At 35.2% G+C, this 23,075-nt stretch overlaps 1 protein-coding gene across 1 annotated transcript; it reads right to left on the reverse strand.

Moving 5' to 3' along the window:
* Positions 1-908: 908 nt before the first annotated feature.
* LOC107779422 (uncharacterized) lies at positions 909-12,154 on the reverse strand. Its single transcript, XM_016599858.2, has 2 exons — positions 10,777-12,154; positions 909-1,301 (listed from the first exon to the last, which is right to left on the reverse strand). The coding sequence occupies exons 1-2, from the start codon at positions 11,914-11,916 to the stop codon at positions 1,143-1,145; spliced, it is 1,299 nt and encodes a 432-aa protein (XP_016455344.1). The 5' UTR covers positions 11,917-12,154; the 3' UTR covers positions 909-1,142.
* Between the last annotated feature and the right edge of the window lie 10,921 nt (positions 12,155-23,075).

Here is a 23,075-nt window from a genome sequence, read left to right on the forward strand (position 1 = left end):
TTGCTTTTTCTCCAAATTTTTACAAGGAGACTACTCCAGTTTTCATTGCTGAAGTTTGTTGATTTGGTCCACACTGAAAAACAAATATATAGGGAAAGAATACAGTAAAGGTGACTCAAGATACGCAGGCAGGGATTCTGGTATTGTTACTGTCGAAGGAATTACAGCAGCCATGCCTGCTTGCAATGTAAACGAACTTTCCTCACTTTTGTGCCGTACAACTATCTCTATATGTTTTTAACTTCATATTATTGTTCCAACTAATACTTCAATATTATCAAATTTTAGTACTCAAAAATTTAATCAAATATGCTATTATATAATTTTGATATTTTTTATTCACCGACCAAACATGGGAAAGTAAATGAGAAATGTACACGTGCAGTACTGTAATTACTCTCTGATCATTGCGAACCTCATTCTACTTTTAATTATTGGCAATTTGACAGATTTGCTATAGCTACGAAGAAATCATATAGGCATCTACTTCGAATCGCCATTTGTATCTGCTGTATACTTCATAACAGCTATCTTGGAAGGAAGGAGATAATTTTTCTGCAAGCCCCTACCATTATTACGCTTACTAAATCTTTGCAAACTCTAACTGGGTTTGGATACAAACTCTCATAGTGATCCATTGCTGGAAGAAGATATGTGCTGCAGTTCATGCGCACGAGCACACGACTAAAACCCGCTGAGCAGTTCTCTATATTGGGATGCAAATAGCCACAATTGTGACCTTGTCAGAGGGTAAATGTTCCTCATTTGTCAACTTCTTCTGCATTAATAAGCATCGGTTCTCTTGCCTCAAATGGCTATGCTTTTCAAGGTTCTCTGCCATTTTGAATCTTGCATCAGTCAAGTATATAAATGTATCATTCACGAAATATCAGAGATGCAATCAACACTTTCTTAACAGCCCACTTCATTTTATGTATTTGATTTGATTTAAAGGAACCTACAGAACCATTAGCATTCGCACTAAAATTGCAGAAATATTACAGCACTACAATGTTTTCAAAGCCAATAAAAGGACATTTAAACAAGGGGAAGGAATACAGATCAGAAATTTGATGAGCAAACAAAGGGAAGTTGCTAGTTCACCGAGTCAATAGGAGACCACAAAGAACCTCACTTAAATATCACCAACCATACTTCCCCTGAGTTTGAGCTTTTGTCAGCATCCCCCTGGCACGTCGCTCTTGCAGCTCCATTTCTTTTTGTTTCATGTCAAAGTACAAAGTACTTATTTGATGCTTTCTTTTGAGCAGCTTAGAAGGCTTTCCCTTGCTTGAAACAGGCTGCACGAAAGAAAATGTACATGTGAGTAACTGAGCTCTTATCAAGCTTAACCACATTGACAGGAGGAAAGGGAAAATCAATACTGGTTTAACTAATCAAAATCAGTTTCATAAGTCCTAACCAAACAGACATGAAACCAACACCTGCCTTCAGTCCCTAAATGGAGCTAGGAGAAACCGAATGAGACGAGACTATGACAAATCTCAGGTACTTTGAACATTAAATCAATATATCACAATATCTCAGTGCACTTCATATAAAGTTCTAAAAACAAGCAAATAAGATTCATCTCTTAATACCACATAAAGTTGCATGCTTCTGCTGGATTTTCACTGACGATGCCTAAAGAAAAGAGGAATTGCCATATGACGCAGATGCTGTATGTGCAGTGAGGAAGAGGAAAACAGCAGCCACTTGTTCCTCCATTGCCCATTTGCTAGAAAAATATGGGATATATTCTTTTTTTTAAGAATAAACATATGGGAGTTATTCTTAAGTATTTTTGTTAAGCAGTGGGTAATGCCATGGTCAGTGATAGGACCTCTTTGCTAGCTGGTGGAGCTACAAGGGAGACGAGGAGCTAAGGAAGATTTCGAGAACAATTCTTGCCTGCATAAATAGACCATATGGAAGGAAAGAAATTGTAGATGCTTTAAGGATAGGGCTTTTGCAATACATATTTTTGTAATTGAAATGTTCAGGTCTTTTGGCTTTTTGGTGCAAGTTTGAAAGTGTATATGAGGAAAGCAATATGACAGACTAACCCTTTTCTCAACCCAAAAAAAAAAAAAGTGACACGATAGACTTCATTAGCTTCATACAACAATAATTTTGTATGGTCCGGCACTTGGTGCGCGGATTCTTTTGTACGGATAGAACATTTACCTTGTCAAATAAAAAAAATTAACAGGATTTTGAATTTTCTGGCAGGTATCATCTCATTTGGCTAGCAAAATATGATCATATATGGAAAGGTGAGGAAGGTCAAAAGTCCCAATAATAAATTATGTTCAAATCATGTTAGGACAGATAGATCACCCCTATAACATATGTTAAAAGGACTTCTCTCTCAGAGCAACGTGAAGGCCTAAGTGCTTCAATTAATGAAGCACCGAGCAAGGCACTTTAAGGCGAAAATCGATCACTTCGCATGGCCTATTTATTCATTTTTGATAAACCAGATAAACAAGTGACCAAAGGATGACACTGAATGGTGTTAACTAATCAAAGGCGGTTTAATATAACGTGAAATAGACGTCCCACAATCCATCCATCTCTCTATACAACAAGGACATTACTCCTTACCCCACACATACAAGTAGAGAGATCAATTTTGACTCTTAGTATCGGATTCTTAACTCCTTCAAACTTCAAAGGTCATGTTCTTCCTTTCCTTCCATAGCAACCGAATGATACAAAAGTGCCATCTTCTGTCTCTTTTTTCAGTTCAAGTCCAAATGGCACACTGTCCAACTTGTCACTTTGTCTCGCTCCCATAAAACTATAGTGAACATGCAATACAAGAGAACGTGGTCAACATCTTCCACAATCCTCACAAAAACAACACTAGCTAACTGCAATATGTATTCTCCTTCTTAAGTTGTCTGCAGCAAAGATGGCTCCCAAGAAGCACACCACATAGACTTCCATTATGCTCTCCACAGGAAATCTTGAATACCTCGTGAATTAGGCAATTATAGTTTGAAATCACTAAAAAGCAATTCAAAAAGATCATTCCCCTGACCTGACAGCCCCAACTCCAAACACCTTTCCTCAAAATTTTATTTCCTTCCGTGGTAACCAATAATTCCAGTATACCCGGGCTCCTCCCCTGCCCTGATCCTTCCTTTCTTTTTTTTCTTTTTTTTCTTTTATTTTTGGTGTGGGTGGGGGTGGCAATAGTAACCTTTGCACTTTAGTTTGATTTTAGATCTTTTGATCCTAATTATGAAGATTGACAAAATTCTGGGATAGTGGGAGTGAAAAGACAGTTTTTTCTCTTTTCTTCTTTCTTTTTGTTAATCCTTTTTCCTATGCAGTCACTTTCACAAAGAATACAAAGCGTTTGAACATTTTTCTGGACAAGTTTCACATTCTTTTTGGCATGCTTGTGAGTTATGCCAATAGTTCATACTTTCAAAGTTATTACAGTATGTACGTACTTAATAATAAGGAAAGAAGCAAAAACAAAGACAAAACCAAAACAATGCCTAAATTTAGACACCTTTTCAAGAACAGTTTTTTTTTTTCCCCTCCCCTTTGATCCCCCTTTGTTGAAGCTATTGCCCCTTTAGTGACTCTAGAGGATTAATGGTATCCTTGTAGAGGTTTTGAAGTGGATAACCAAGTTATTCGTTGTTATATTAACTGGTGGAAGGATGTCGAACAAGTTGTTCCGGTAAATAAGAACTACCGCGGTGTTGAACTTACGAGTCATACGTTGAAACTTTGTGAAAAAATCGAGTATGGACTTCGGAAATTACAAGGGTAACGGGAAAGCACATTTGAATCAACACTTACAATAGACACTATTTTTTACATTGAGAAAACTTAATAAAAAGAGGAAAAAGAGATCTCCACTTCATATTCACTAACCTAAAGAAAACATATCATAGAGTGTCATAAAAAGAGGCTACGGAGAGTGCTTGAGAAGAAAAGAGTTCATAATAGATATATAAATGCCAAAAAGGATATTTACAAAGAGGCAGTTAAAAGTGTGAGAACAGTGGAAGAGATACAATGAGTCTCTCAATTGTCAGTTTACACCATGGATTTTCCCTAAGCATGCACTTGTTTTCTCTAGTTATCCATGAGTCAACCAAAAGCATACAGGATGAAGTTCCCTAGTGCACACTATTTTCATAGTAGATCTTGCTAATTGACGACATTGTTAAGAAAGTCAATCAACAGCCCGTTTCTTGGAAGAGCATTCTAAGAGAGTAAGGCTTATAGTACAAGAAGAAGCAAGACATAATATACGTATCACAAGGTTTCCATATAAGAAGAATGAAGGTAAAGTGAGATCAGATGCCTAAAATGCAGATAGTTCACATCTCTAGGCTAAGACTTCCGAGAGAATTGTATGATTGATGAATACTTAACACATTTAATTATAATAGAACAGATGCAATGGAGTAATGCTATGCGATAGGAACAAACTCAAAAAGTGAAAGGCAGGTTCTATAAACCAATTCCAAGACCAACAATGTTTATATAAGAGTGAGGCCCACCATATAGAATGTCATAAAAATGTGGATTTCAAAATGAATGTTCGGACTTATAAGATTGAATAAAATTAAAAATGAGCGCTTTTGACAAAGGGATCAAGTAGCACAAATAAAGGATAAAATGGAAAGTCATTTAAGATGGTTTGACCAAGTTTTACCACATGCAACGTTCTGTAGGTGCGATAATAAGATGATAAGGTGATTGAAGGGGACGAGCACCCAAGAGTGTGGCCTAACAATCAATGAACCTAGATCGGCAATGCAAGACTAGGGGTCAAAGTCCATTAGAGACTAACAATGCTAGGTAATTTATTCAAATCTGTTTAAGCCTTGGTCAACATAGTTACCCAATATATGTGTTGGTAGGAGATAGGACGTACCCGATGGATTAGTTAAGGCACGGGCTGCTTAAGACACCACCAGTAAAATGGCGGCTACATGGGATGAGGTACCTCTAGACTTGCATATCAGTGCAGTGATAAATGTGAAATTTGGGGAGCCTCTAATTTTAGAGAATCCCTAGTTTGTTTAAAAGACAAAATGAAATAGATTTGAATGGAGCAAATTGGATATAGATGATTTATATAGCTAACCTAATTAATTCTAGATTGAGGCACAGTTAATTGATTGATAGAGAGATAGTTGTAGTAGAGATTTGTTTTGTTAATTGTAGAACTCAAAGTATCTTGACAGAAATTGACAATACAAGGATACACTATAAGGTATTTTACCTGAAGTTGGTGTTGCCAATGTAACAATGCTCACTTCTAGTTGCCCCACTCCCCGTAGTTCTTTCACGATCTTCCCCTCCAAACTATATTTATCTGTAGCCAATCTCGTTCTCACAACCTCCCTTCCCAAATCTCAAATTACCATTGCTAATAGCTCGAGTTAACTAGCTCACATAATAGTTGTTGAATCTAGGACATCATGTGAATAAAGGTAGTAATTACCGGGATAGAAAGTTGTGTTTGACGGTTTTCTCAATAGTGCATATTTTGATTGATCGTACATATATTATTATGGAAAATCATTTGAAAGACCGACACTGAAATAGCCTCAATTTGGAGTCCATGTTGGCTATTTCTTGCTACACCACCACCCCGTTAGGTCTATGCCGGCAAAAGTTCGGTGTTTGTGGACTAGTCTTGTATCGTAGATTGATGCAAGTATTATTGATTGATAGCTTTGTTTGCGTGGACGATGTTAGAAATGATATTCCACTGCTATAGTGGGCAGTGCTAAAGGAGCCTGCCCGTTTAGAAATTTGTGGCAATAGTTTATTTAGCCCGAGAGTCATTTTATTAAAAAAAATCAAATTGTATAGTTAAGTTAATGTTGTTCAAATGGGAGAATGTTAGAATTATTTACTAAATGTGGATTTCATACCAACTTATTAATTCAGTTTAACAAAAACAGGCTAAATGATAATAATTGGTGGACAAGAGTCGAGACATAAGACAGGTAATTATGTGGACTCCATGATGAGCATGTATCATTTCATGTAATAAGTGTGGGCTGACAGTAGTGTAGGCATGTGAGCCTGCCCATTAGGTCAAGGCTTTTAAGCTTATAAGTATAGGGCTAGGTCCCATCTCCTAGCTTAAGCTAAGACAATTTCTCATAGTTGTCAGCCATCATATGCTAAAGGAGAGGATGTCTCAGCCTACTTCGTCTTCAGTTTTCGTGTTGCTAAGGGCTATAGCGGACAAAGGTACGCCACTGTCTCTTCGCGTCTTTCATTATCGTTTATACGTGTTCTTATCTATGTTCGAATGACATTCTACCACTATGTGTTTGTCGCCACATGTTCCTTTAGTCGACCGTCGCTTTACAAAATAAAATTTCTTTCAAACTTTTGAAAATTCAAGATTAAGTTAATGGTGTCCAAGCAAGCGAATGTTGCTCATAAGTAAAAGATGTGCATATCTCATGCATTATAGGGCCCACAAATGGTTAGAGAGCTTTGCATGAATTTTTGATGATGAGATATTGAGTCAAAGTTGATGAAATCACTGACTGATTTGTCTGTTGTGGCTCCTTTTATGCTTACTATTGAAAAACTCTAAATTATGTTGAATCTGTAGAATTTTGGTAATAACAAGATGCTCAATATATAGTTGATTTTGTTATGTTATAGGTCTTGAAATCTTTTTTGTTTTCTTTATAAGGTGAAAGCAGGCGCATAACATTACGAACTCTTATTTGACTGAAGTTTTCACAATATCTTATTAGTTTGAAAATTCATCTTTATTTCAAATTCATTTTTCAAATTGTGTTGTACTTTCGAGAATTTTATTATTTTGAACTTTATTCTAGGTGAGAAAGTTTTCAATGAAGGAAATATTTTTTTTGATAAGTAATGATATTTTATAAATGGTATAACACTAAAACAGTGCATTAAAAATTACAACGTGTGCAAAGCCTTGATCATATCTAAAAAATTTATTTTGATAAGGACCTTGATCATATCTAACATGGAATCTACATCATTTGCAAAGGCCATGTTGCACCAAAAAGCTAGCAAAGAAATACATTTGTGTTTAAGGCTATGTATGTTGCTAAGTTTGCCTTCAAAAATTCTATTGTTTCTTTTAGTCTAAATTTCTATGCTGGAAATATTGAAGTATTACTTTTTATTCCAACAATAGAGAGTTACCAAGAGTACTAGTATATTCCTTCTAGATCATATGTGGACTGTCATTGTCCTTTAACACAACTACTCACTTAATTAAGGCTAATACAATGGCCTGCTGAAATAAGAAAATGAGCAAATGTTATACTTTTGAGACTTAGTATGTAGGTGAGAATTGAAAAAACTTTTATATGAGTCAAATGATTACACCGGGTGAGTGTTTGTAAAATAAGACATCGTATGTACTAAATGCTTATCTATGTGATATCGCTATTGAAAATACATTTTAAGTCCTTTTAAAGATTATAATAAATCATACTAATTCCTTATAAAAAAGATTATAATAAGTCATGCTTAAAGTTGTTTATGGTTCTTTTGATCAGTGGGAGTGAATTCTGTATCTATGACTCCATTTTTTAAGGTCGTAAAAGTATAATTGTTTCATTTATAAAGCATGACAATGTAATAAGATTCTAATGGTTGAAGTCTGAGAAGGTTGTAAGTTGTATTGTCATTGGTGTTTATCCAATGCTTGATTCAGACTGGGCTCTTTAGAGATCTACATAAGTACATATATATTGTAAAAGGTTATGAATATGTGCTTGCTGTTGTGTAGATGATTATATCATTATATCACACTTTTTGACATGTATTTGAGTCATTGAACGAATATTCAAAATGATGTTGTCGACAATATTGACATATATTGGTTGTAACACATTTCTTGTTGTCTACTTGGTTTAATTGGATCATCTCGTTGATGATCATTTCTTAAAAAATTGAATAATTTGCTTGATTTCTAATGAAGACACATTCTTATATGTTTATGTATAAAGAAGTCATAATAATCACCATATCACAAGATGTTTGACTTCTTTAACATTGTTGGTAGGTTTGTGTTTAGTAAAGGGCAAGTTGGCAATAGTTGATAAAGTTTCATTTAAAGGGCATATGACTAATATTTACATCTCTTGATATTGAGTATACAATGACACTTAAATTGAACACATGATGTACATGGTTTAATTCATCTATATGACATGACACAATCAAGTCAGAAATCTAGGAAGCGGCGAAGACTTAGTGATGGGAAAGAGTTTAGATTAAGCCAACAGAAGGGAACCAGCCTTATACCTATAGGCTTAACAGCCTTAACCTAGTTGGCCTCCCTATTGCATACTCACAGGTATTCAATAGGCCTACACTACTGCCAGCATATACCTATTACATGAAATTATACATGCCCGTCATAGAATCCACATAATTATCTTGCATCTGTCTTGTCCACCAACTATTATCATTTAGCACGTTTTGGTAAAACTGAATTAATAAGTTAATGTTAAGTCCACATATAGGAAACAATTTTAAACTCCCACTTGGAAAACATTAATTTAACTATAAAAATTTATTATATAAAATGACTCTCGGGCTAAATAAGTAGTGAGCACAAACATATATGGTGGAATATCATTTCTAACATGGTCTAGTGAAACAAAGCACCAACGCCGAAATGCAATAGTACTTGCGTCAATGAACGATACAAGACCGGTCCACGATCACAAACACTGAAGTTTTGTTGGCATAGACCCAAAGTTGTGGTAGTGCAGCAAGAAATAGCCAACATGGTCTCTAAATTGAGGTTATTTCATTGTCGGTCCTTCAAACGATTTCCATGACAATATATGTGCGACCAATAAACATGAACACTACTGGAAAAACCGTAAACGTAAGTTTCTGTCCTAATAACCACCACATTTATCCATATGATATCCAAAATTCAACGACCACTATCATCACCTAGGCGTCTATTGATCCAGGACTCAATATTCATTTAGATTCATCAATTTTACGATCCAATAAAATTGAGCATCCCTATATTGGAGAGCATTTAAGGTCTTGAAAAAAGATGAAACTCTTTAACTGACAAAGTTTAGAACATAACAAGTTGACTGACTAATTAACTTGCCTACGCCTTTAACACATGGCAGTATTTCGTTACTTCTACTCCACCTTGTATTCTTACAACAACAACAACAACAACAAACCCAATATAATCCCACATGTGGGGTCTGGGGACAGTAGTGTGTACGCAGACTTTACCCCTACCTAGTGAAGGTAGAGAGGTGGTTTCTGATAGGCCCTCGGGAAGGGAAAGGGGAAGGAGATACAAGAGTGCTACTAATACTATCTCGATTACCTACTAACTTTCTACCCTAATTCTCGACCTCCACATCCTCCTATCAAGGGTCCTGTTCTCAGTAAGCTGAAGCAGCACCCATGTCCTCCCTAATCACCTCTCCCGATACTTCTTTGGCCTACCTCTACCTCTTCTCAAACCCGCGATGTCCAAAACACCTACTAACATGAGCATAGTGCTTCTCCTCTTAACGTGCCCGAACTATTTCAGCCTCGACTCCCGCATCTTGTCCTCCACGGGAGCCACTTCCACTTTGTCCCGAATAACTTCATTCCTAATCTTCTCTCTCCTGCTATGCTCACACATCCATCTCAGCATCCTCATTTCTGCTACTTTTATCTTCGGAACATTTCTTGACTAGCCAACACTCAGCCGCACCACCTTGTATGCTTCCATGAGAAAAATGGCACTAGGTCAAATCTACCAAGTTTGATAGGAAGAAACCAAAAGATATCCCAATGTCTTACAATCTAGATTTGTTGTGATTGTCTCATGCTATCATTATATTATCTACCTGTACATTACTGTACTGAAATTTTGGTCCAAATATCCTCAGAATAGGCTCTCTATAATTGAGGTTTCACCATCTAAAATTTTTCATCTCAATTTTGCTCTTCCTCTGGAATTCCAGAAACAAAATCTTGCATGGGGTCAAATCATGGTAATAGCACTAGAAACAACATACACTGAAGCAAATAATGCCAGAGGAAAATATATAAATATTCATGTTCACGTTAACTTGACTTGACTATTAATTTACAAAAACCCCGTTGCTAATGAGCGAACATTCCAAAAAGATAGATGAATAAGAGCATCGAGAAAATACTCAATCCTCCACTGGAATACTATTTGTCAAGCTCTTAATCTGAAGTCCTAGAGGCTAGAATACATGGCTGTCTAAATGATAAATCAACTAGAAACGTGCATAAATAACACTTAATGGATCAAGTGAATACTTCTAATTATGCCATTAGCTATCTAAATCTCTTGAGATTCATTTCTCCTGCTCAAAATCAGTAGAAAGTATCAAGAGACATACAAATCTAAATTAAGCAGACAGATAAGAACAATTAACCCAAATAGCCATCCACCCAACCGCTTAAACTAAAAATAGCCGGTGGAGGTATAATATATGCATAATTTGTGTATTATATATGTATAATTGTGTATAATCATTGTATAATCTATGTATATGGCTATAAAAAGTAAACAATGAATATGACCGTCTATTTGTGTAAAGATCCCGACAGATAATTTAGAACCCAAAGTCCAATAACAACACCACATTCACTATAAGGTTCAGATAAACAAAATTAATATGCAGTATTAAAAATCAACTACAATTTAATTTTAAGCTTATCAAAATTTAGTTGAAAAACAAGTACCAATGGGTCATAGACATAGTAAAGGCATACCTGGTACGATGGGCCAAAAGCAATTCCAGTAAGCCTTGACTGGTCTTCCCTAGGCCGATTCTTCATCAACTCATCCTGGTTCACCTCAACAAATTTCTGTGGAGCATCTTTCCTGCCTCTCTTCCCAGGCAATGTCAATGCAACTTCAGCCGTCTCGGTAATTGCTGCTGCTGCTGCTGTTGTACTAGACCCATCAGTCCATTTATGATCATACTGTTCATAGCCAGTGTAAGTCCCACTATTGCTTTCATAGCCAGGATAATTCTCATAACCACTAGTCCCATCATTAGCACAGCTTTCAGGGTTGACATAACCATGTGCACCCCAATTGGAGGAGTAATCGCCTGCAACACCCAAACTAGCACTGTATTCTGTGGGACCGCCAATACCTCCCATTGAACTCTCTAAAGATCCATCAACTTGTTGGCTCTCATTGTAACCTGTATTTGAACTAACTAGAACTTCGCTCTGAGTATTTGAGGTAGCTGAATTAGGAACAGGGACATCTGCTTCGATGGTGGATCTTCTTCCAGAACCCGAACCTAAAACACCCAACGAGGTCGAGTTTTTTGGAGCAGGAATGCTCGACAAAAATGACTTAACTGAAGGTGTTTGAGTAAAAGATTCAGACCTTTTTCTCTGCTTCTCCTTCTCCCCCTCATCATCATCATCCTCATCTTCATCTACACTATTATTAGACTTGACAGAAAAAGGGTTGGCAGGAGGCTTGAACTGAACAACCCTTTTTTTAGGTTTAGGATCCGACGAAGACAAAGGAGTGGTTTTGGGCGGAGGAAGGACAGAGAAAAGCGAAGAAGAAGAAGGTGTGGATTTATTAGGTTGAGGAAGAGAAGAGAAAAACGATGAGGGTTTATCAGGAATTTCATCTTCTTCTTCAAAATGTTGTTTCTCATTAAGAGGCTTTACAGCTGAGGGAGTGGTTAAGTTGGGTGAAGTTTTTGATTGAGATTTTGGTGGGGGAAGTGAAAAAGAAGATTTTGTGGGAGGAAGAGATGAGGAAAATACGCTAGGGTTTGAAGAATTCGAGCTCTGTACTTGTTTTTGTTGATGCTTATCTTGCTGCGACTCTTGTTCATCATCTTCATCAGAAGAAGCATAGTTTGCAAACAAAGATTCCATCCCAAAAAGGGGGCAGAATACTAGGGTTAGGGTTAATATAGAAGAAGTTTACAATCGGAGATTTGAAGGATCAAACATAAGAGAGATATCTTTACCGGACTCCGGTGGATTTAATTGCTGATTGGTGATTCCTTCACCGGCTTTATAATGTGCATAAATGTTAATTTTAACACTATTGATTGCAGTGTTTCCTTTTCTTTTTTTCTTTTCTCCTTATATTATTGCAGTGGGTTGTCTACTTCCAAATTATCAACTCTCCTGCTGTTATATTTTACTATTAGTATTTTCTTGTTGGTCGTTTAAAAAAAGACATAAACAATTTACATAGAAATATTATAGAAAAAGACTTCCGAAATCTGATGCAGATAAGGGAAAAGGTGTTTGCTGAAATTTTATACTCCTGCCAAACTATTTTCCTTGCCATGTTTACCTTTTACACGCATATTAATAAAATAATAATTTGACTAAACTATTTTTATATATTCTTTAATCTCAATTTATTATTATGCTTCTTTCGCTGTATTATTCTCCCTCTACAATTGGGGAGTATTTTTCCATCTATTAATGTTCAATGTATTGCTGGATACTAGGCACGTGTAAACTACAAAATTAAGGGTTTAGATTCTCTTTATTTTATTGCCCCTTTAATTATGTTTTCTATTGAATTTTTCTATCTGAAAAAAGAAAAGAAAAAGTAGCATACAGAAAAGCATAACAAAAGAAAAATTGTTTTTGACATTGTCTCTGACCATTAGAAGTCAATGTGATTGACGAAATGTCTTCAGACCCAGATGCTGATTTCTTATGAAAGCTGTGATTTTTGGGAGTTGGGTTTCTTTCAGATTGTCATTTGTAGGAACACTTGAATTATTTCCAGATTACCATTTGCAGAAATAGATAGAGTTCTTATTTGAAACTATTGTGAAGTTAGTCCGGAAAAATCGGTAGGAAGTGAGAAAAATTTCAATAATAACACTGCTATAATAATATTATTTGTAAGTAGATACACAAATTGGCTTGAGTCGTGCTGGGCACTGTCCTAAGAAACTATTTCAACAGTGTGAAATGTCTCTCCAGGATTAAAACAAGACTACCTCTATTAGGGAGGATATAGGAATCAGCAAAATATTAAATTACAAACACAATTATTTAAAAGAGGGAACAAACAAAGTAGACTACAAATATTTCAAGGAGGAAAGAAAGGGAAACCGAAGAGGAACGAAAGAGGCAAAGTAAAATGTATTGATGCTTGATAGCTATTTTGAAGGCCTATTTATAGGCTAATTGAGAAGCTTAGAGCATGACAAGTGTATGACACTTGTTTAGACATTGTCACATGGATGGACATTTGTCCACTTTCTGGAAATATCACAACAGTTCCCCACATATTTTCAAAAAATTCATACAAAGAGGAGTAAGATTTGCTGGATTTGTATGGTCCAAATGCAATAGGTTTGGTGTCTTTTGGACTTTGAACCAAACTTAGACCAATAAAACTTAACTCACAGAATTATTGGTGAAATATTTGTAAGTTAGAGATTTTATCAATCACATTTCGACCCTCACAATCTTGTTGTTCAACACGGTTTTGCGCCACTAGGCCATGTGCGTGCCTGGTTATTCATGAGATCTCTAGAGACTAAGCCAAATCTCATAGGAGCGGCCCCACTCTACTCTCATATAGGTGAATTCATCAAGTGTATACTGCTTTTAAATACATCATCCTAAAGGAATATGAATTTCATTAAGAGTTATAATTCATCCTCTCAATTAGTAGCAGTCAAGCACTCTCTTTTAGCACTTCAGTGTCAATATTGACTTGTTATTATCCATATGAACCTATTTCATGGGATCTCCAATCGCATAGGTTGGGTTACCATCTCTATTGACAACATGGCGGCCTTAACCCCATCTCTTTTGAGGTTTGAAGAATTAATTTTTTTTTCCACAGGTTTAGTCAGAGGATCGGCCAAATTAACTTCTCACTTCACATAATCAATGAAAATTATTCCATCTCTCAGCAGCTGCTTTATGACATCATGTCTCATTTCATGTGTCTACTTTTATAATTATAAGATTTATTCTTTGCTATAGCTATTGCCGCTTGGCAATCACAATATATAGACACAAGAGGCAATATATCCTTTATTAAAGGGATATTAGTTAAGAAGTTTCTTAGAACCAGCTAACTCCAGTGCTGCAAACTCCGATTCCATAATCGATCTAGCAAAGATCGTCTGTTTAGCTGATTTTCACGATATTGCACTACCACAAAGGATGAATACATAAACACTAGTGAATTTTGTCTCATTTGAATCAGAGATCCAGTCTGCATCACTGTACCATTCTAAAGTAGAAAGAAATCCACTATGTAGGATACCATAATTCATGGTTCCTCTCAAAATTTTCATTAGTCTAGCTAATGCAGACCAATGCTCTCTGTTGGGATTATGAGTATATCTACTCAGTCTACACACAGCATAGGCTATATCAGGTATTGTAAAATTCATTAAATGCATCAGACTCCCAATAATCTGAGCATATTTAGACTGGTAATTGGGTCACCGTTATTCTTTTTCAATTGAGAATTAGCATCAAAAGGAGTGCTCACAGGTGTGACATTAAAATATTCAAACTTCTTAAGAAGTCTATCAACATAATGTTCTTGTGACAACATTATTCCATTTTCACTCCTTATAACTTTAACTCCCAATATTGTATTTACTTCACCCAGATCTTTCATATTAAAATTAGCAAACAGAAATAATTTAGTACTTTGCATAATATTTAAACTTGTACCAAATATAAGCATGTCATCAACATACAGACATATTATTGCATAATCATTGTCTACCACTTTAGTATAAACACATTTATCTACCTCCACTGAAGAAAAATCGTCTCTCAGTAAGACTTGTTCAAATTTCTCATACCACTTCTTTGGAGCTTGTTTAAGGTCATAAAGAGATTTAATTAATTTATAAACTTTATTTTCTTGTCCAGGAATGACACAGCCTTCAGGTTGAACCATATAAATTCTTCTTCTAAATCACCATTTAAAAAAGCTGTTTTGACATCCATTTGAAAAGCTTATGGATAGAAGCTAAGGCAACTAAAACTCGAATAGAAGAAATTCTAGTCACTGGTGCAAACGTATCAAAATAATCTATATTTTATTTTTGAGAAAAACTTTTTGCTACTAACCGAGCTTTATATTTATCTAAAGATCCATCAGAAATTTCTTTTTGAAAATCCATTTACAACCAATAGACTTTGCATCAGTTCCTCATTAGATGCAATTTTATTATTTATTTCAACAGGTGTATGAAAAATTTTATCAGACAGTGGATAAATATATTCAAAGAACTCAGCATTCTTTGTCTCAATTATAGTATTGCAATCAAGCACCTCACTTTTTAAAACAAGAAATCTATATGCAACACTATGTTCAGCATATCCAATAAGTATGCAATCAGCAGTTTTAGAACTTATTTTTCTCTTTTTAGGTTTAGGCAAAAGGACTTTAGTAAGGCACCCCCACACTTTTAAATATTTTAAGTTAGGTTTATAACCCCTCCACAATTCATACGGAGTTTTACCAGTTCTTCTATGTGGCATTCTATTTTGTAAGTGACATGCAGATAATATAGCTTCATCCCACAAATTATCAGGAGCATTAGAACTAACTAACATAGAGTTCATCATCTCTTTCAATGTTCTATTTTTCCTTTCAGCTACTCCATTTGACTCAGGTGAATAAGGCGGAGTTACTTCATGAATAATTCCATTCTTTTCATAAAAATCATTTAAAGAAAAATATTATCCACCTCTATCATATCTAATTCTCTTGATTCTTCTACTAAGTTGATTTTCAACCTCAGTTTTATAAGAAATAAAAGCATTAAAGGCATTATCTTTATTTCTAAGCAAATACAATTTAGTATATCTAGAAAAATTATCAACAAAAGTCACATAATATCTTTTACCACCTCTAGTCATAGTCTGCTTCAAGTCGCCTAAATCAGTGTGAATTAAAGATAACAATTCAGTTTCTCTATTTACGGAAAACAGGTCTTTCTAGTACTTTTAGCTTCAGCACATATTTCACACTTGTCAATATTATTTGAGTCTAAACCAGATATTAATCCTAGTGACTGTATTTTTTTTTATATATGCGATATTAATGTGTCATAATCTAGCATGCCATAAAGAGATAGACTCGACTATATAAGCAGAAGCAGATACATTTCCATTGATAACATCAGAAACATTAAGTACAAAGAGACCTTGGTTACAATAGCCCTTTCTCACAAACACATTATTTTTGATCATTATGATCTTATCAGATTCAAATGACACTTTCACTCCGGCTCTTCCTAATAAGGATACAGAGATCAAGTTTGCTCTCATAGTAGGAACATGCAGTACATCAACAAGGGCTAAAATTTTTTCCGAAGTGAGTTTCAGGAGAACTTTACCCTTACCCAAGACTTTTGTAGTACTTGCGTCTCCAAGGTAAACCTCTTCTCTATCATCCTCTACAGGAGTATAAGAGAAAAATGCTTCTCGATTTGTACAAATGTGCCGAGTAGCCCCAGAGTCTTACCATCCATTCTTTTGCATGTGCTACAATATTTACTTGAGAAATGACAGTTGCAATAATATCACCTCCTTCAGCTAAGTTAGCCTTAGGAGTATTAGTTTTTCTTTTGTCATTTCCTGCTCTGTACCTGCACTGCGAGGCATGATGACCTGATTTTTCACAAATAAAATAAGAGCCTTTTTTTCTTTTAAGGTTACGATTTTTAGGCTTGTAACCTTGAGACTTATTCTCGTACCTTTTGCGGTTGTTGTTGTTATTTTGCACTAAGTTTGCTTTAAGAGCTGTCATCCTAGCTTTGGCAGATTCTATTCTGTTGGAATCTTCAATTAGGATGTGGGTCACAATTTTCTCAATAGTGAAATTTTTCTGTTTGTGCTTTAAGTTATTTTTGTAGTCGCTCCATGAGTCAGGCAGCTTCTCAATTAGCACTCCAGTAATAAACTTTTCTGGTAAAGATATCCCCTCGGCCTTTAAGTCTTCTAACAATTTTTGAAATTCATTGATTTGTACGTTCATCTCTTTATCATCTCTCATCCGCCACTAATAAAATTTTCCTACTATAAATTTTTGTTTTGTAGTGAATTTTTTAATTAAGCGGTGAATTTTAATCTAGCATCTTTAGCAGTGAATTCCTACTAATAAATATTTTTAAATCTAGCATCTTCAGCAGTGAATATTTTAATTAAGGCTTCCCAAATAGCTTTTGCTTCTTTATAACTGCAATATACGTCAAACAATTCATTAGATATAGTTAGCAATATAGTATGACGGCATACCTTGTTGGCATGTTGCCATGATTAAACTATTTTATTATCAGTGTCTGGACTAGGTTGTGGATGCAGCAGTGCATGTGCAACACCATGGACATCAAGAAGTGAGAAAATACGTTCTTGCCAACGCTTGAAATTTTTATTGGCGAAAATTTCAATATTCGACACATCTGGAAATGGCCTAGCATATGATAGTACAACTGGAACTGGGGCAACGGAGGTAGCGCCAATATTGGTAGTATCAATAGTAGTTTCAGCATCAGTGTTGTTTGCCATAGTTTCTTAGATTGTAGGAAGTAAGAGCAAAATTTCAATAATAACACTGTTACAATAATATTATTTATAAGTAGATACACGAATTGGCTTGAGTCGTGCTGGGCACTGTCCTAAGAAACTATTTCAGCAGTGTGAAATATCTTTTAAGGATTAAACAAGCCTACCTCTATTAGGGAGGATACAGGAATCAACAAAATATTAAATTACAAACCCAGTTATTTAAAAGAGGGAACAAACAAAGTAGACTACAAATATTTTAAGGAGGAAAGAAAAGAAAACTGAAGAGGAACGAAAGAGGCAAAGTAAAATCTACTGATGCTTGATGGCTATTTTGAAGGCTTATTTATAGGCTAATTGAGAAGCTTAGAGCATGACAAGTGTATGACACTTGTTTTGAACTTTCTATGCAAGTTGCCACATGGATGGACATTTGTCCACTTTTTGGAAATATCACAACAAAATCGTTCTCTTGGGAGGATTTAGATCTCTAGTAGATGAATTGGATGCTAGTGCTAATTGTATAAGTTCTGTGAACCTTTGTAGGTGCAGCAGAAAGAATTGTTGGAGAAGAAAAGAACGAATAAAAGGAAGAACTTTGACGAGAAAAGGCAAACAAATACGAAAAGGAAGAATTGAGTTCTGCTGCATGCCTCTTTGTCTTTTTTCTTTCTGTTTCTCTAAGTTGTAAAATTAAAGAAAATTTAATTAAATAGGTAACAAAACAAAATAAATTCAGATCCTTAATTTTGTATTTTACAAGTGGCTAGTTTTCAGCAATACATTGAACATTACTGGATAGAAAAATACTGGAGGGGATCTGGTCCCCTATAGTTATTAGTGTAACGTTAGAAGTAGAACAAATTAATTAATTCTTTTTTTATTTTGTAAAATAACAAATATATTAAACCAATTATTTTTAATAACCATGACAACTATAACGAACTGAAGGGAGTATCATCAAGGAAGTTGAGTGTAACTACAATTGCTATGAAGAATTTGAGGAGAGGCTTCTAGTAAATTAGATAGACTCTGTTAAAGGATTATATGATGATATAGGAATTAAAAAGGTTTTCACGTCTGTAGAGTGAAGATGATAACCATTCTGGCGGTTGGAAAAGTTCTGAACGATAAGAGTAGCAGTGAAAAATTGAAATCAAGGAGCACGAAATAGAAGTGAGATAAGGTATCGAATCTAAAATCAGAAGAAAATTAAGCTTGTAGAGATAAGAAATTGAAATCTCGCCACATTTAAAGGCCTTAAAGAGGATTAACTTTAATTAGCTTGTCAAAATATCCTAGCTGCAGCCATGTGAGGAGTTGGAGGAGTATGCTTAAATTAGCTCTAGTGTCATTAAAATAAATTTGCTAATCAAATTATTATACTCGTTATATACAATTCGACAAAAGCGCTAGGTCCAACATCATTTCCAATATATCCTCATGTTCAAATCCAAAGGATTTACAACCTAGCGTAAAAAGTATCATATTTATATCGGAAAAGGGCTAAAAATACCCCTATCGATTGGTAAATTGTTTACTTTTACGTTCCGTCTACCTATTGGTCAAAAAATGCATACAACATTATCTTCAAATTACCCTTGCGACTAACAAAAATTTTTGTGATCCCTTTTTTAATATGTTGGCAGCACATAATTGGACCACATGGCTCTTTTGTCCAGATCAAATTTAACCCGCTTCGTATTTAAGCCCGTCCCAGTTTAGTGGACCAACTCACTGTAAAAAAACCCATCTTCCTTGCCTCCTCTCCAAAAAAGTAGCCACATCCTCCATAAAATGCAGCAACAACCAAGCTTCTAAAACTAGTCACTAGTCACCCGAAACACCATCAAAAACCACCACAAACTCCAGTTGAGACTAGCACCTATCCATCATAAAATTAGCTATGTAAACTCTCCTAAAAACCTCCATTAATGCAACTCCAAAAATCAGTTGCATCGCACCGTCAAAATTAATGCCAAAATACCTTGTTCTTCCTTCAGAACACCACCATTTCAGCTCCAAAACCCAACTGATGATTCAATTAGAGTTTGAATTTTGTCGAAAAAGGTGAAACTCTCGCCGGAGAGTCAAACTCCGGCAAAGCTTCTCATCCCTCCCTGTGTCTCTCTACATTCTGCATCTAATCCACTTCCATTTAAAATAGAATTGATTTTTTAAAGAAGAAGATGATTTCATCTGTGATAATTCCAAGTCCACGATGGAGAAATGGTAGTCCAATGATGCGTCTTTGTGGTTCAATGGAAGAATCTGGCTGGAGATGATTAAGAAGGAATGGGAAAATGAAAAATGGGGAAAAAAAGAAGAGAAAGGTAAAAAGAATTAAAAGAAAAGAGGGCTAAAAAAATCACTTACCTAAAAATAACCAAGTTTCGGATAATACGGAGGAGGAGGACGACAAGTGGACGACATGGGTGGGTGAGGAGACGAGTTGGGTGAGGATTCTGTTTTCTTTTCTTTCTTTTTTTTGTTTAAAATATTATCAATCTGGTAGGACGGGTTTAAATCAGGATCATGTTGAATTTGATTTCGACAAGGGAGCCACAAGGCTCAATTACGTGCTGCCAACACATTAAAAAAAGGACCGCAGAAATTTAGCTTAGTCGTATGGGTAATTTTACACCAGAAGATAAAGTTGTATTTATTTTTAGACCAATAGGTAGACGGAGCGTAAAAGTAAACCATTACCAAACGATAGGGGTATTTTTGACCCTTTTCTGTATCTATATTAAATCTGTTTTGACATCTCCAACATTGAAATCAAAATCAAGAAAATCAATTACCCAGATGGTCCTATGTGGATCAAGAATTATAGACTCAAACAAGAGTATGCATCATACTCCTTTTCCCTTTACAGTCAGACCTCTCTATAACATCATCTTTATATAATATTCATTAACTATAAAATCTAAGTTTTCCTCATAACCAATTTTTTAAATTATATTTTACCTCTTTATAACATCATTTTGCCTATAATAACAATAACCGTATTTATAGCAGAATACTCTTTGTAAAATTACTCTCTATAAAAGCCATGTTACTTATAATAATTCTAAAAATATGCACACAATCTTTTCCATTGAACAGAGTTTTATTTTGCATAAGACATAAGATTTCAAGACTTGCACGTGATATCTTTTCTATTGGACAAATGCCAAAAAATATTTAGATAGAAGATTTAACTGTTAAGCTATTAGATTGTCTTCTAGAGAAAGCTATTGGATACCTTTTTGCTGAAAATTTGGACATAAATCTTCGCCAATTCAAGCGTTATATCGCTAGTAAAATAATAAAATCTACGAAACAGGCTACAATTACAAAGTTTTTCCATTAATCTTGAAAAAATTTATTTTTCTAAGTAGCTTTAAAATGTGTGCTTTAGAGTTTAAATCTTTATGCGTTTAATTATGAATTTATTAATAATGTATTAGCTTTCTTCAATATTTAACAAGTAAAATATGCATATCTCTTGAGATTTTAAATTTGAATAATTCTCTTATCTTTTATATGTAACACATTGAAAAAGAAAAATAGTTGATTTTTGGATAATTTTTATCTATAACAACCAAAAAATATTTAAACCTCAAATGTTGTTATAGATGTATTACAGTCATTCACTATAAAAGCCAAACAATATCGGAACAAACGAGACTCTTATAGAGATGATTGACTGTATTTCCCGTGCCAGAAAAACAAATAGTATTAGATCGAGCAACAAATAAAGAAAAAAGACTAGAGAGGACCAACTGGCTCCTTTGGGTGGTGAATGGTTGAGTAAATGCATACCAAGCAGCAAGAATATATACCTAAAGACCAGATACAACTAAAATCACCAACGTATCGTAGATTTAGCTCTACATGACAACAATCCCAACTAAATCCCAATCACCTTCAACATCGAAACCATTAGAAACAAGCATCCATCGCAGAGGAAATTGTCGTTAACCTCAGGACTCCGCGGTTAACATCAACGCTAAAATCGTCAGCTAATTCGAAACTGTTGAGAAGGTTGAGAGAGGGTTTTAGCACTTGCGCGACGAGGGATAAGAGAAGGAAGAAATTAAAAGACACAACTTCGAAGACTACGAGATGTTTTAAGGTTGAGATTTAGGGCTGACATTGAGAGTTTTTTTTGTCCAGGAGAGGCGAAAGATAGGCCCACAAAGATGGCTAAGGTGAAGAGTGAGTTTACGTTTATATCTCCGCTGAGTGCTATCACGGCTACATTGGTTCTTTTGTCTCGGCTTGATGATGAGTCATATGATGGCCTCGATGATGAAGTTCTTGATTGGGGGTTCCTGCAAATTAATGGTAATATGCTATATTCATAGATTTGGATTGTTAAAGAAGTGGACTTTGAGCCTAACTCAACCCAAAAGGTAACTCAAGAGGTGAGAATTGCCCAAATTAAGCCATATAAAGAGACCTTTGTTTACCCGTAAAATGGTACAATTGAATTTGTTACGTGATTTATAGACAAGCGAAGTGATTTGATCCATAAAATGGTGAATAAACAAGATTAAAAGTAAGACTTAGCGATTAAGTTTGAAGAAGTGGCAAGCCTGGCTCCGAGAACAGAAATAAGAACAATATAAAAAGAAAATAAAGTTGTTTTAATTGAGAGCGAAAGTGCAATACATCATAAGTTTTTTTTCAAGAATTTTCTCTGCTTACAATGGCTACTGAACCTACTATTTATAGCTATACCTAGGGAAACAAGATCCTCTTAAATGACAACAAAGGAGACATTGATGAATATGTAACTGTAGGCCATGAATGGAAATATTCTCTACAATGGCTGCCCATTTAATGTTATGGAATATTCTTTATTGAATGTTATCCGATGGCAAACATTTGAATTGCTCCCGTTAAACAAGCTCCTTTCGGGGTTTATCCGATACCAACTGCAACTATTGTTCCCGATACTGGTTGTCACGTGATTCGCCTTTTACCTGTCTTCAGTTCCACGTGGCATGCTATCATTTGATCATTTATTACAGACCAATTTTACCCTATACAGATAGTCCTCCTGCTTTCCGGCGGCATATCTTTGTGTCACCGGAAAGTTGATGAAGATCTCTTTCTTGCCGGGAAATCTTATGAACGGTCTCTGACGCATGAAAGGACGCACATCTTCTCGCATTTAATACCCCAAACACATGTTGCCCCACGATTCAACAATACTTTTGCCGGTTCTCGAGATAATTATGACCATAATTTTTGCCATCTATATCTTTACTTATACTTATCATTTTACCTCTTTCACTTCCAAAACCTTCATAAGTTTATCATCTTCTCTGCATTCAACCTTTTTCTGCTTAGAAAACTTTGATATTTTCTAAATTTCTCTAAAAAGTTTACTACATTTTTACTACCATGGCTTCTTCTACTGAGTCTTTTAGAAACTCTAGTCTTCTCTTCGGTGGTGGCCCGAAGAGAAACAAGGATGAAAAAACTGACGTCAACTCTGAGCCTCCCACTGTAAGCACCAT

This window comes from Nicotiana tabacum, chromosome 19 (genome assembly GCF_000715075.1).
Source record: "Nicotiana tabacum cultivar K326 chromosome 19, ASM71507v2, whole genome shotgun sequence".
NCBI classification, from domain to species: Eukaryota; Viridiplantae; Streptophyta; class Magnoliopsida; order Solanales; family Solanaceae; genus Nicotiana; species Nicotiana tabacum.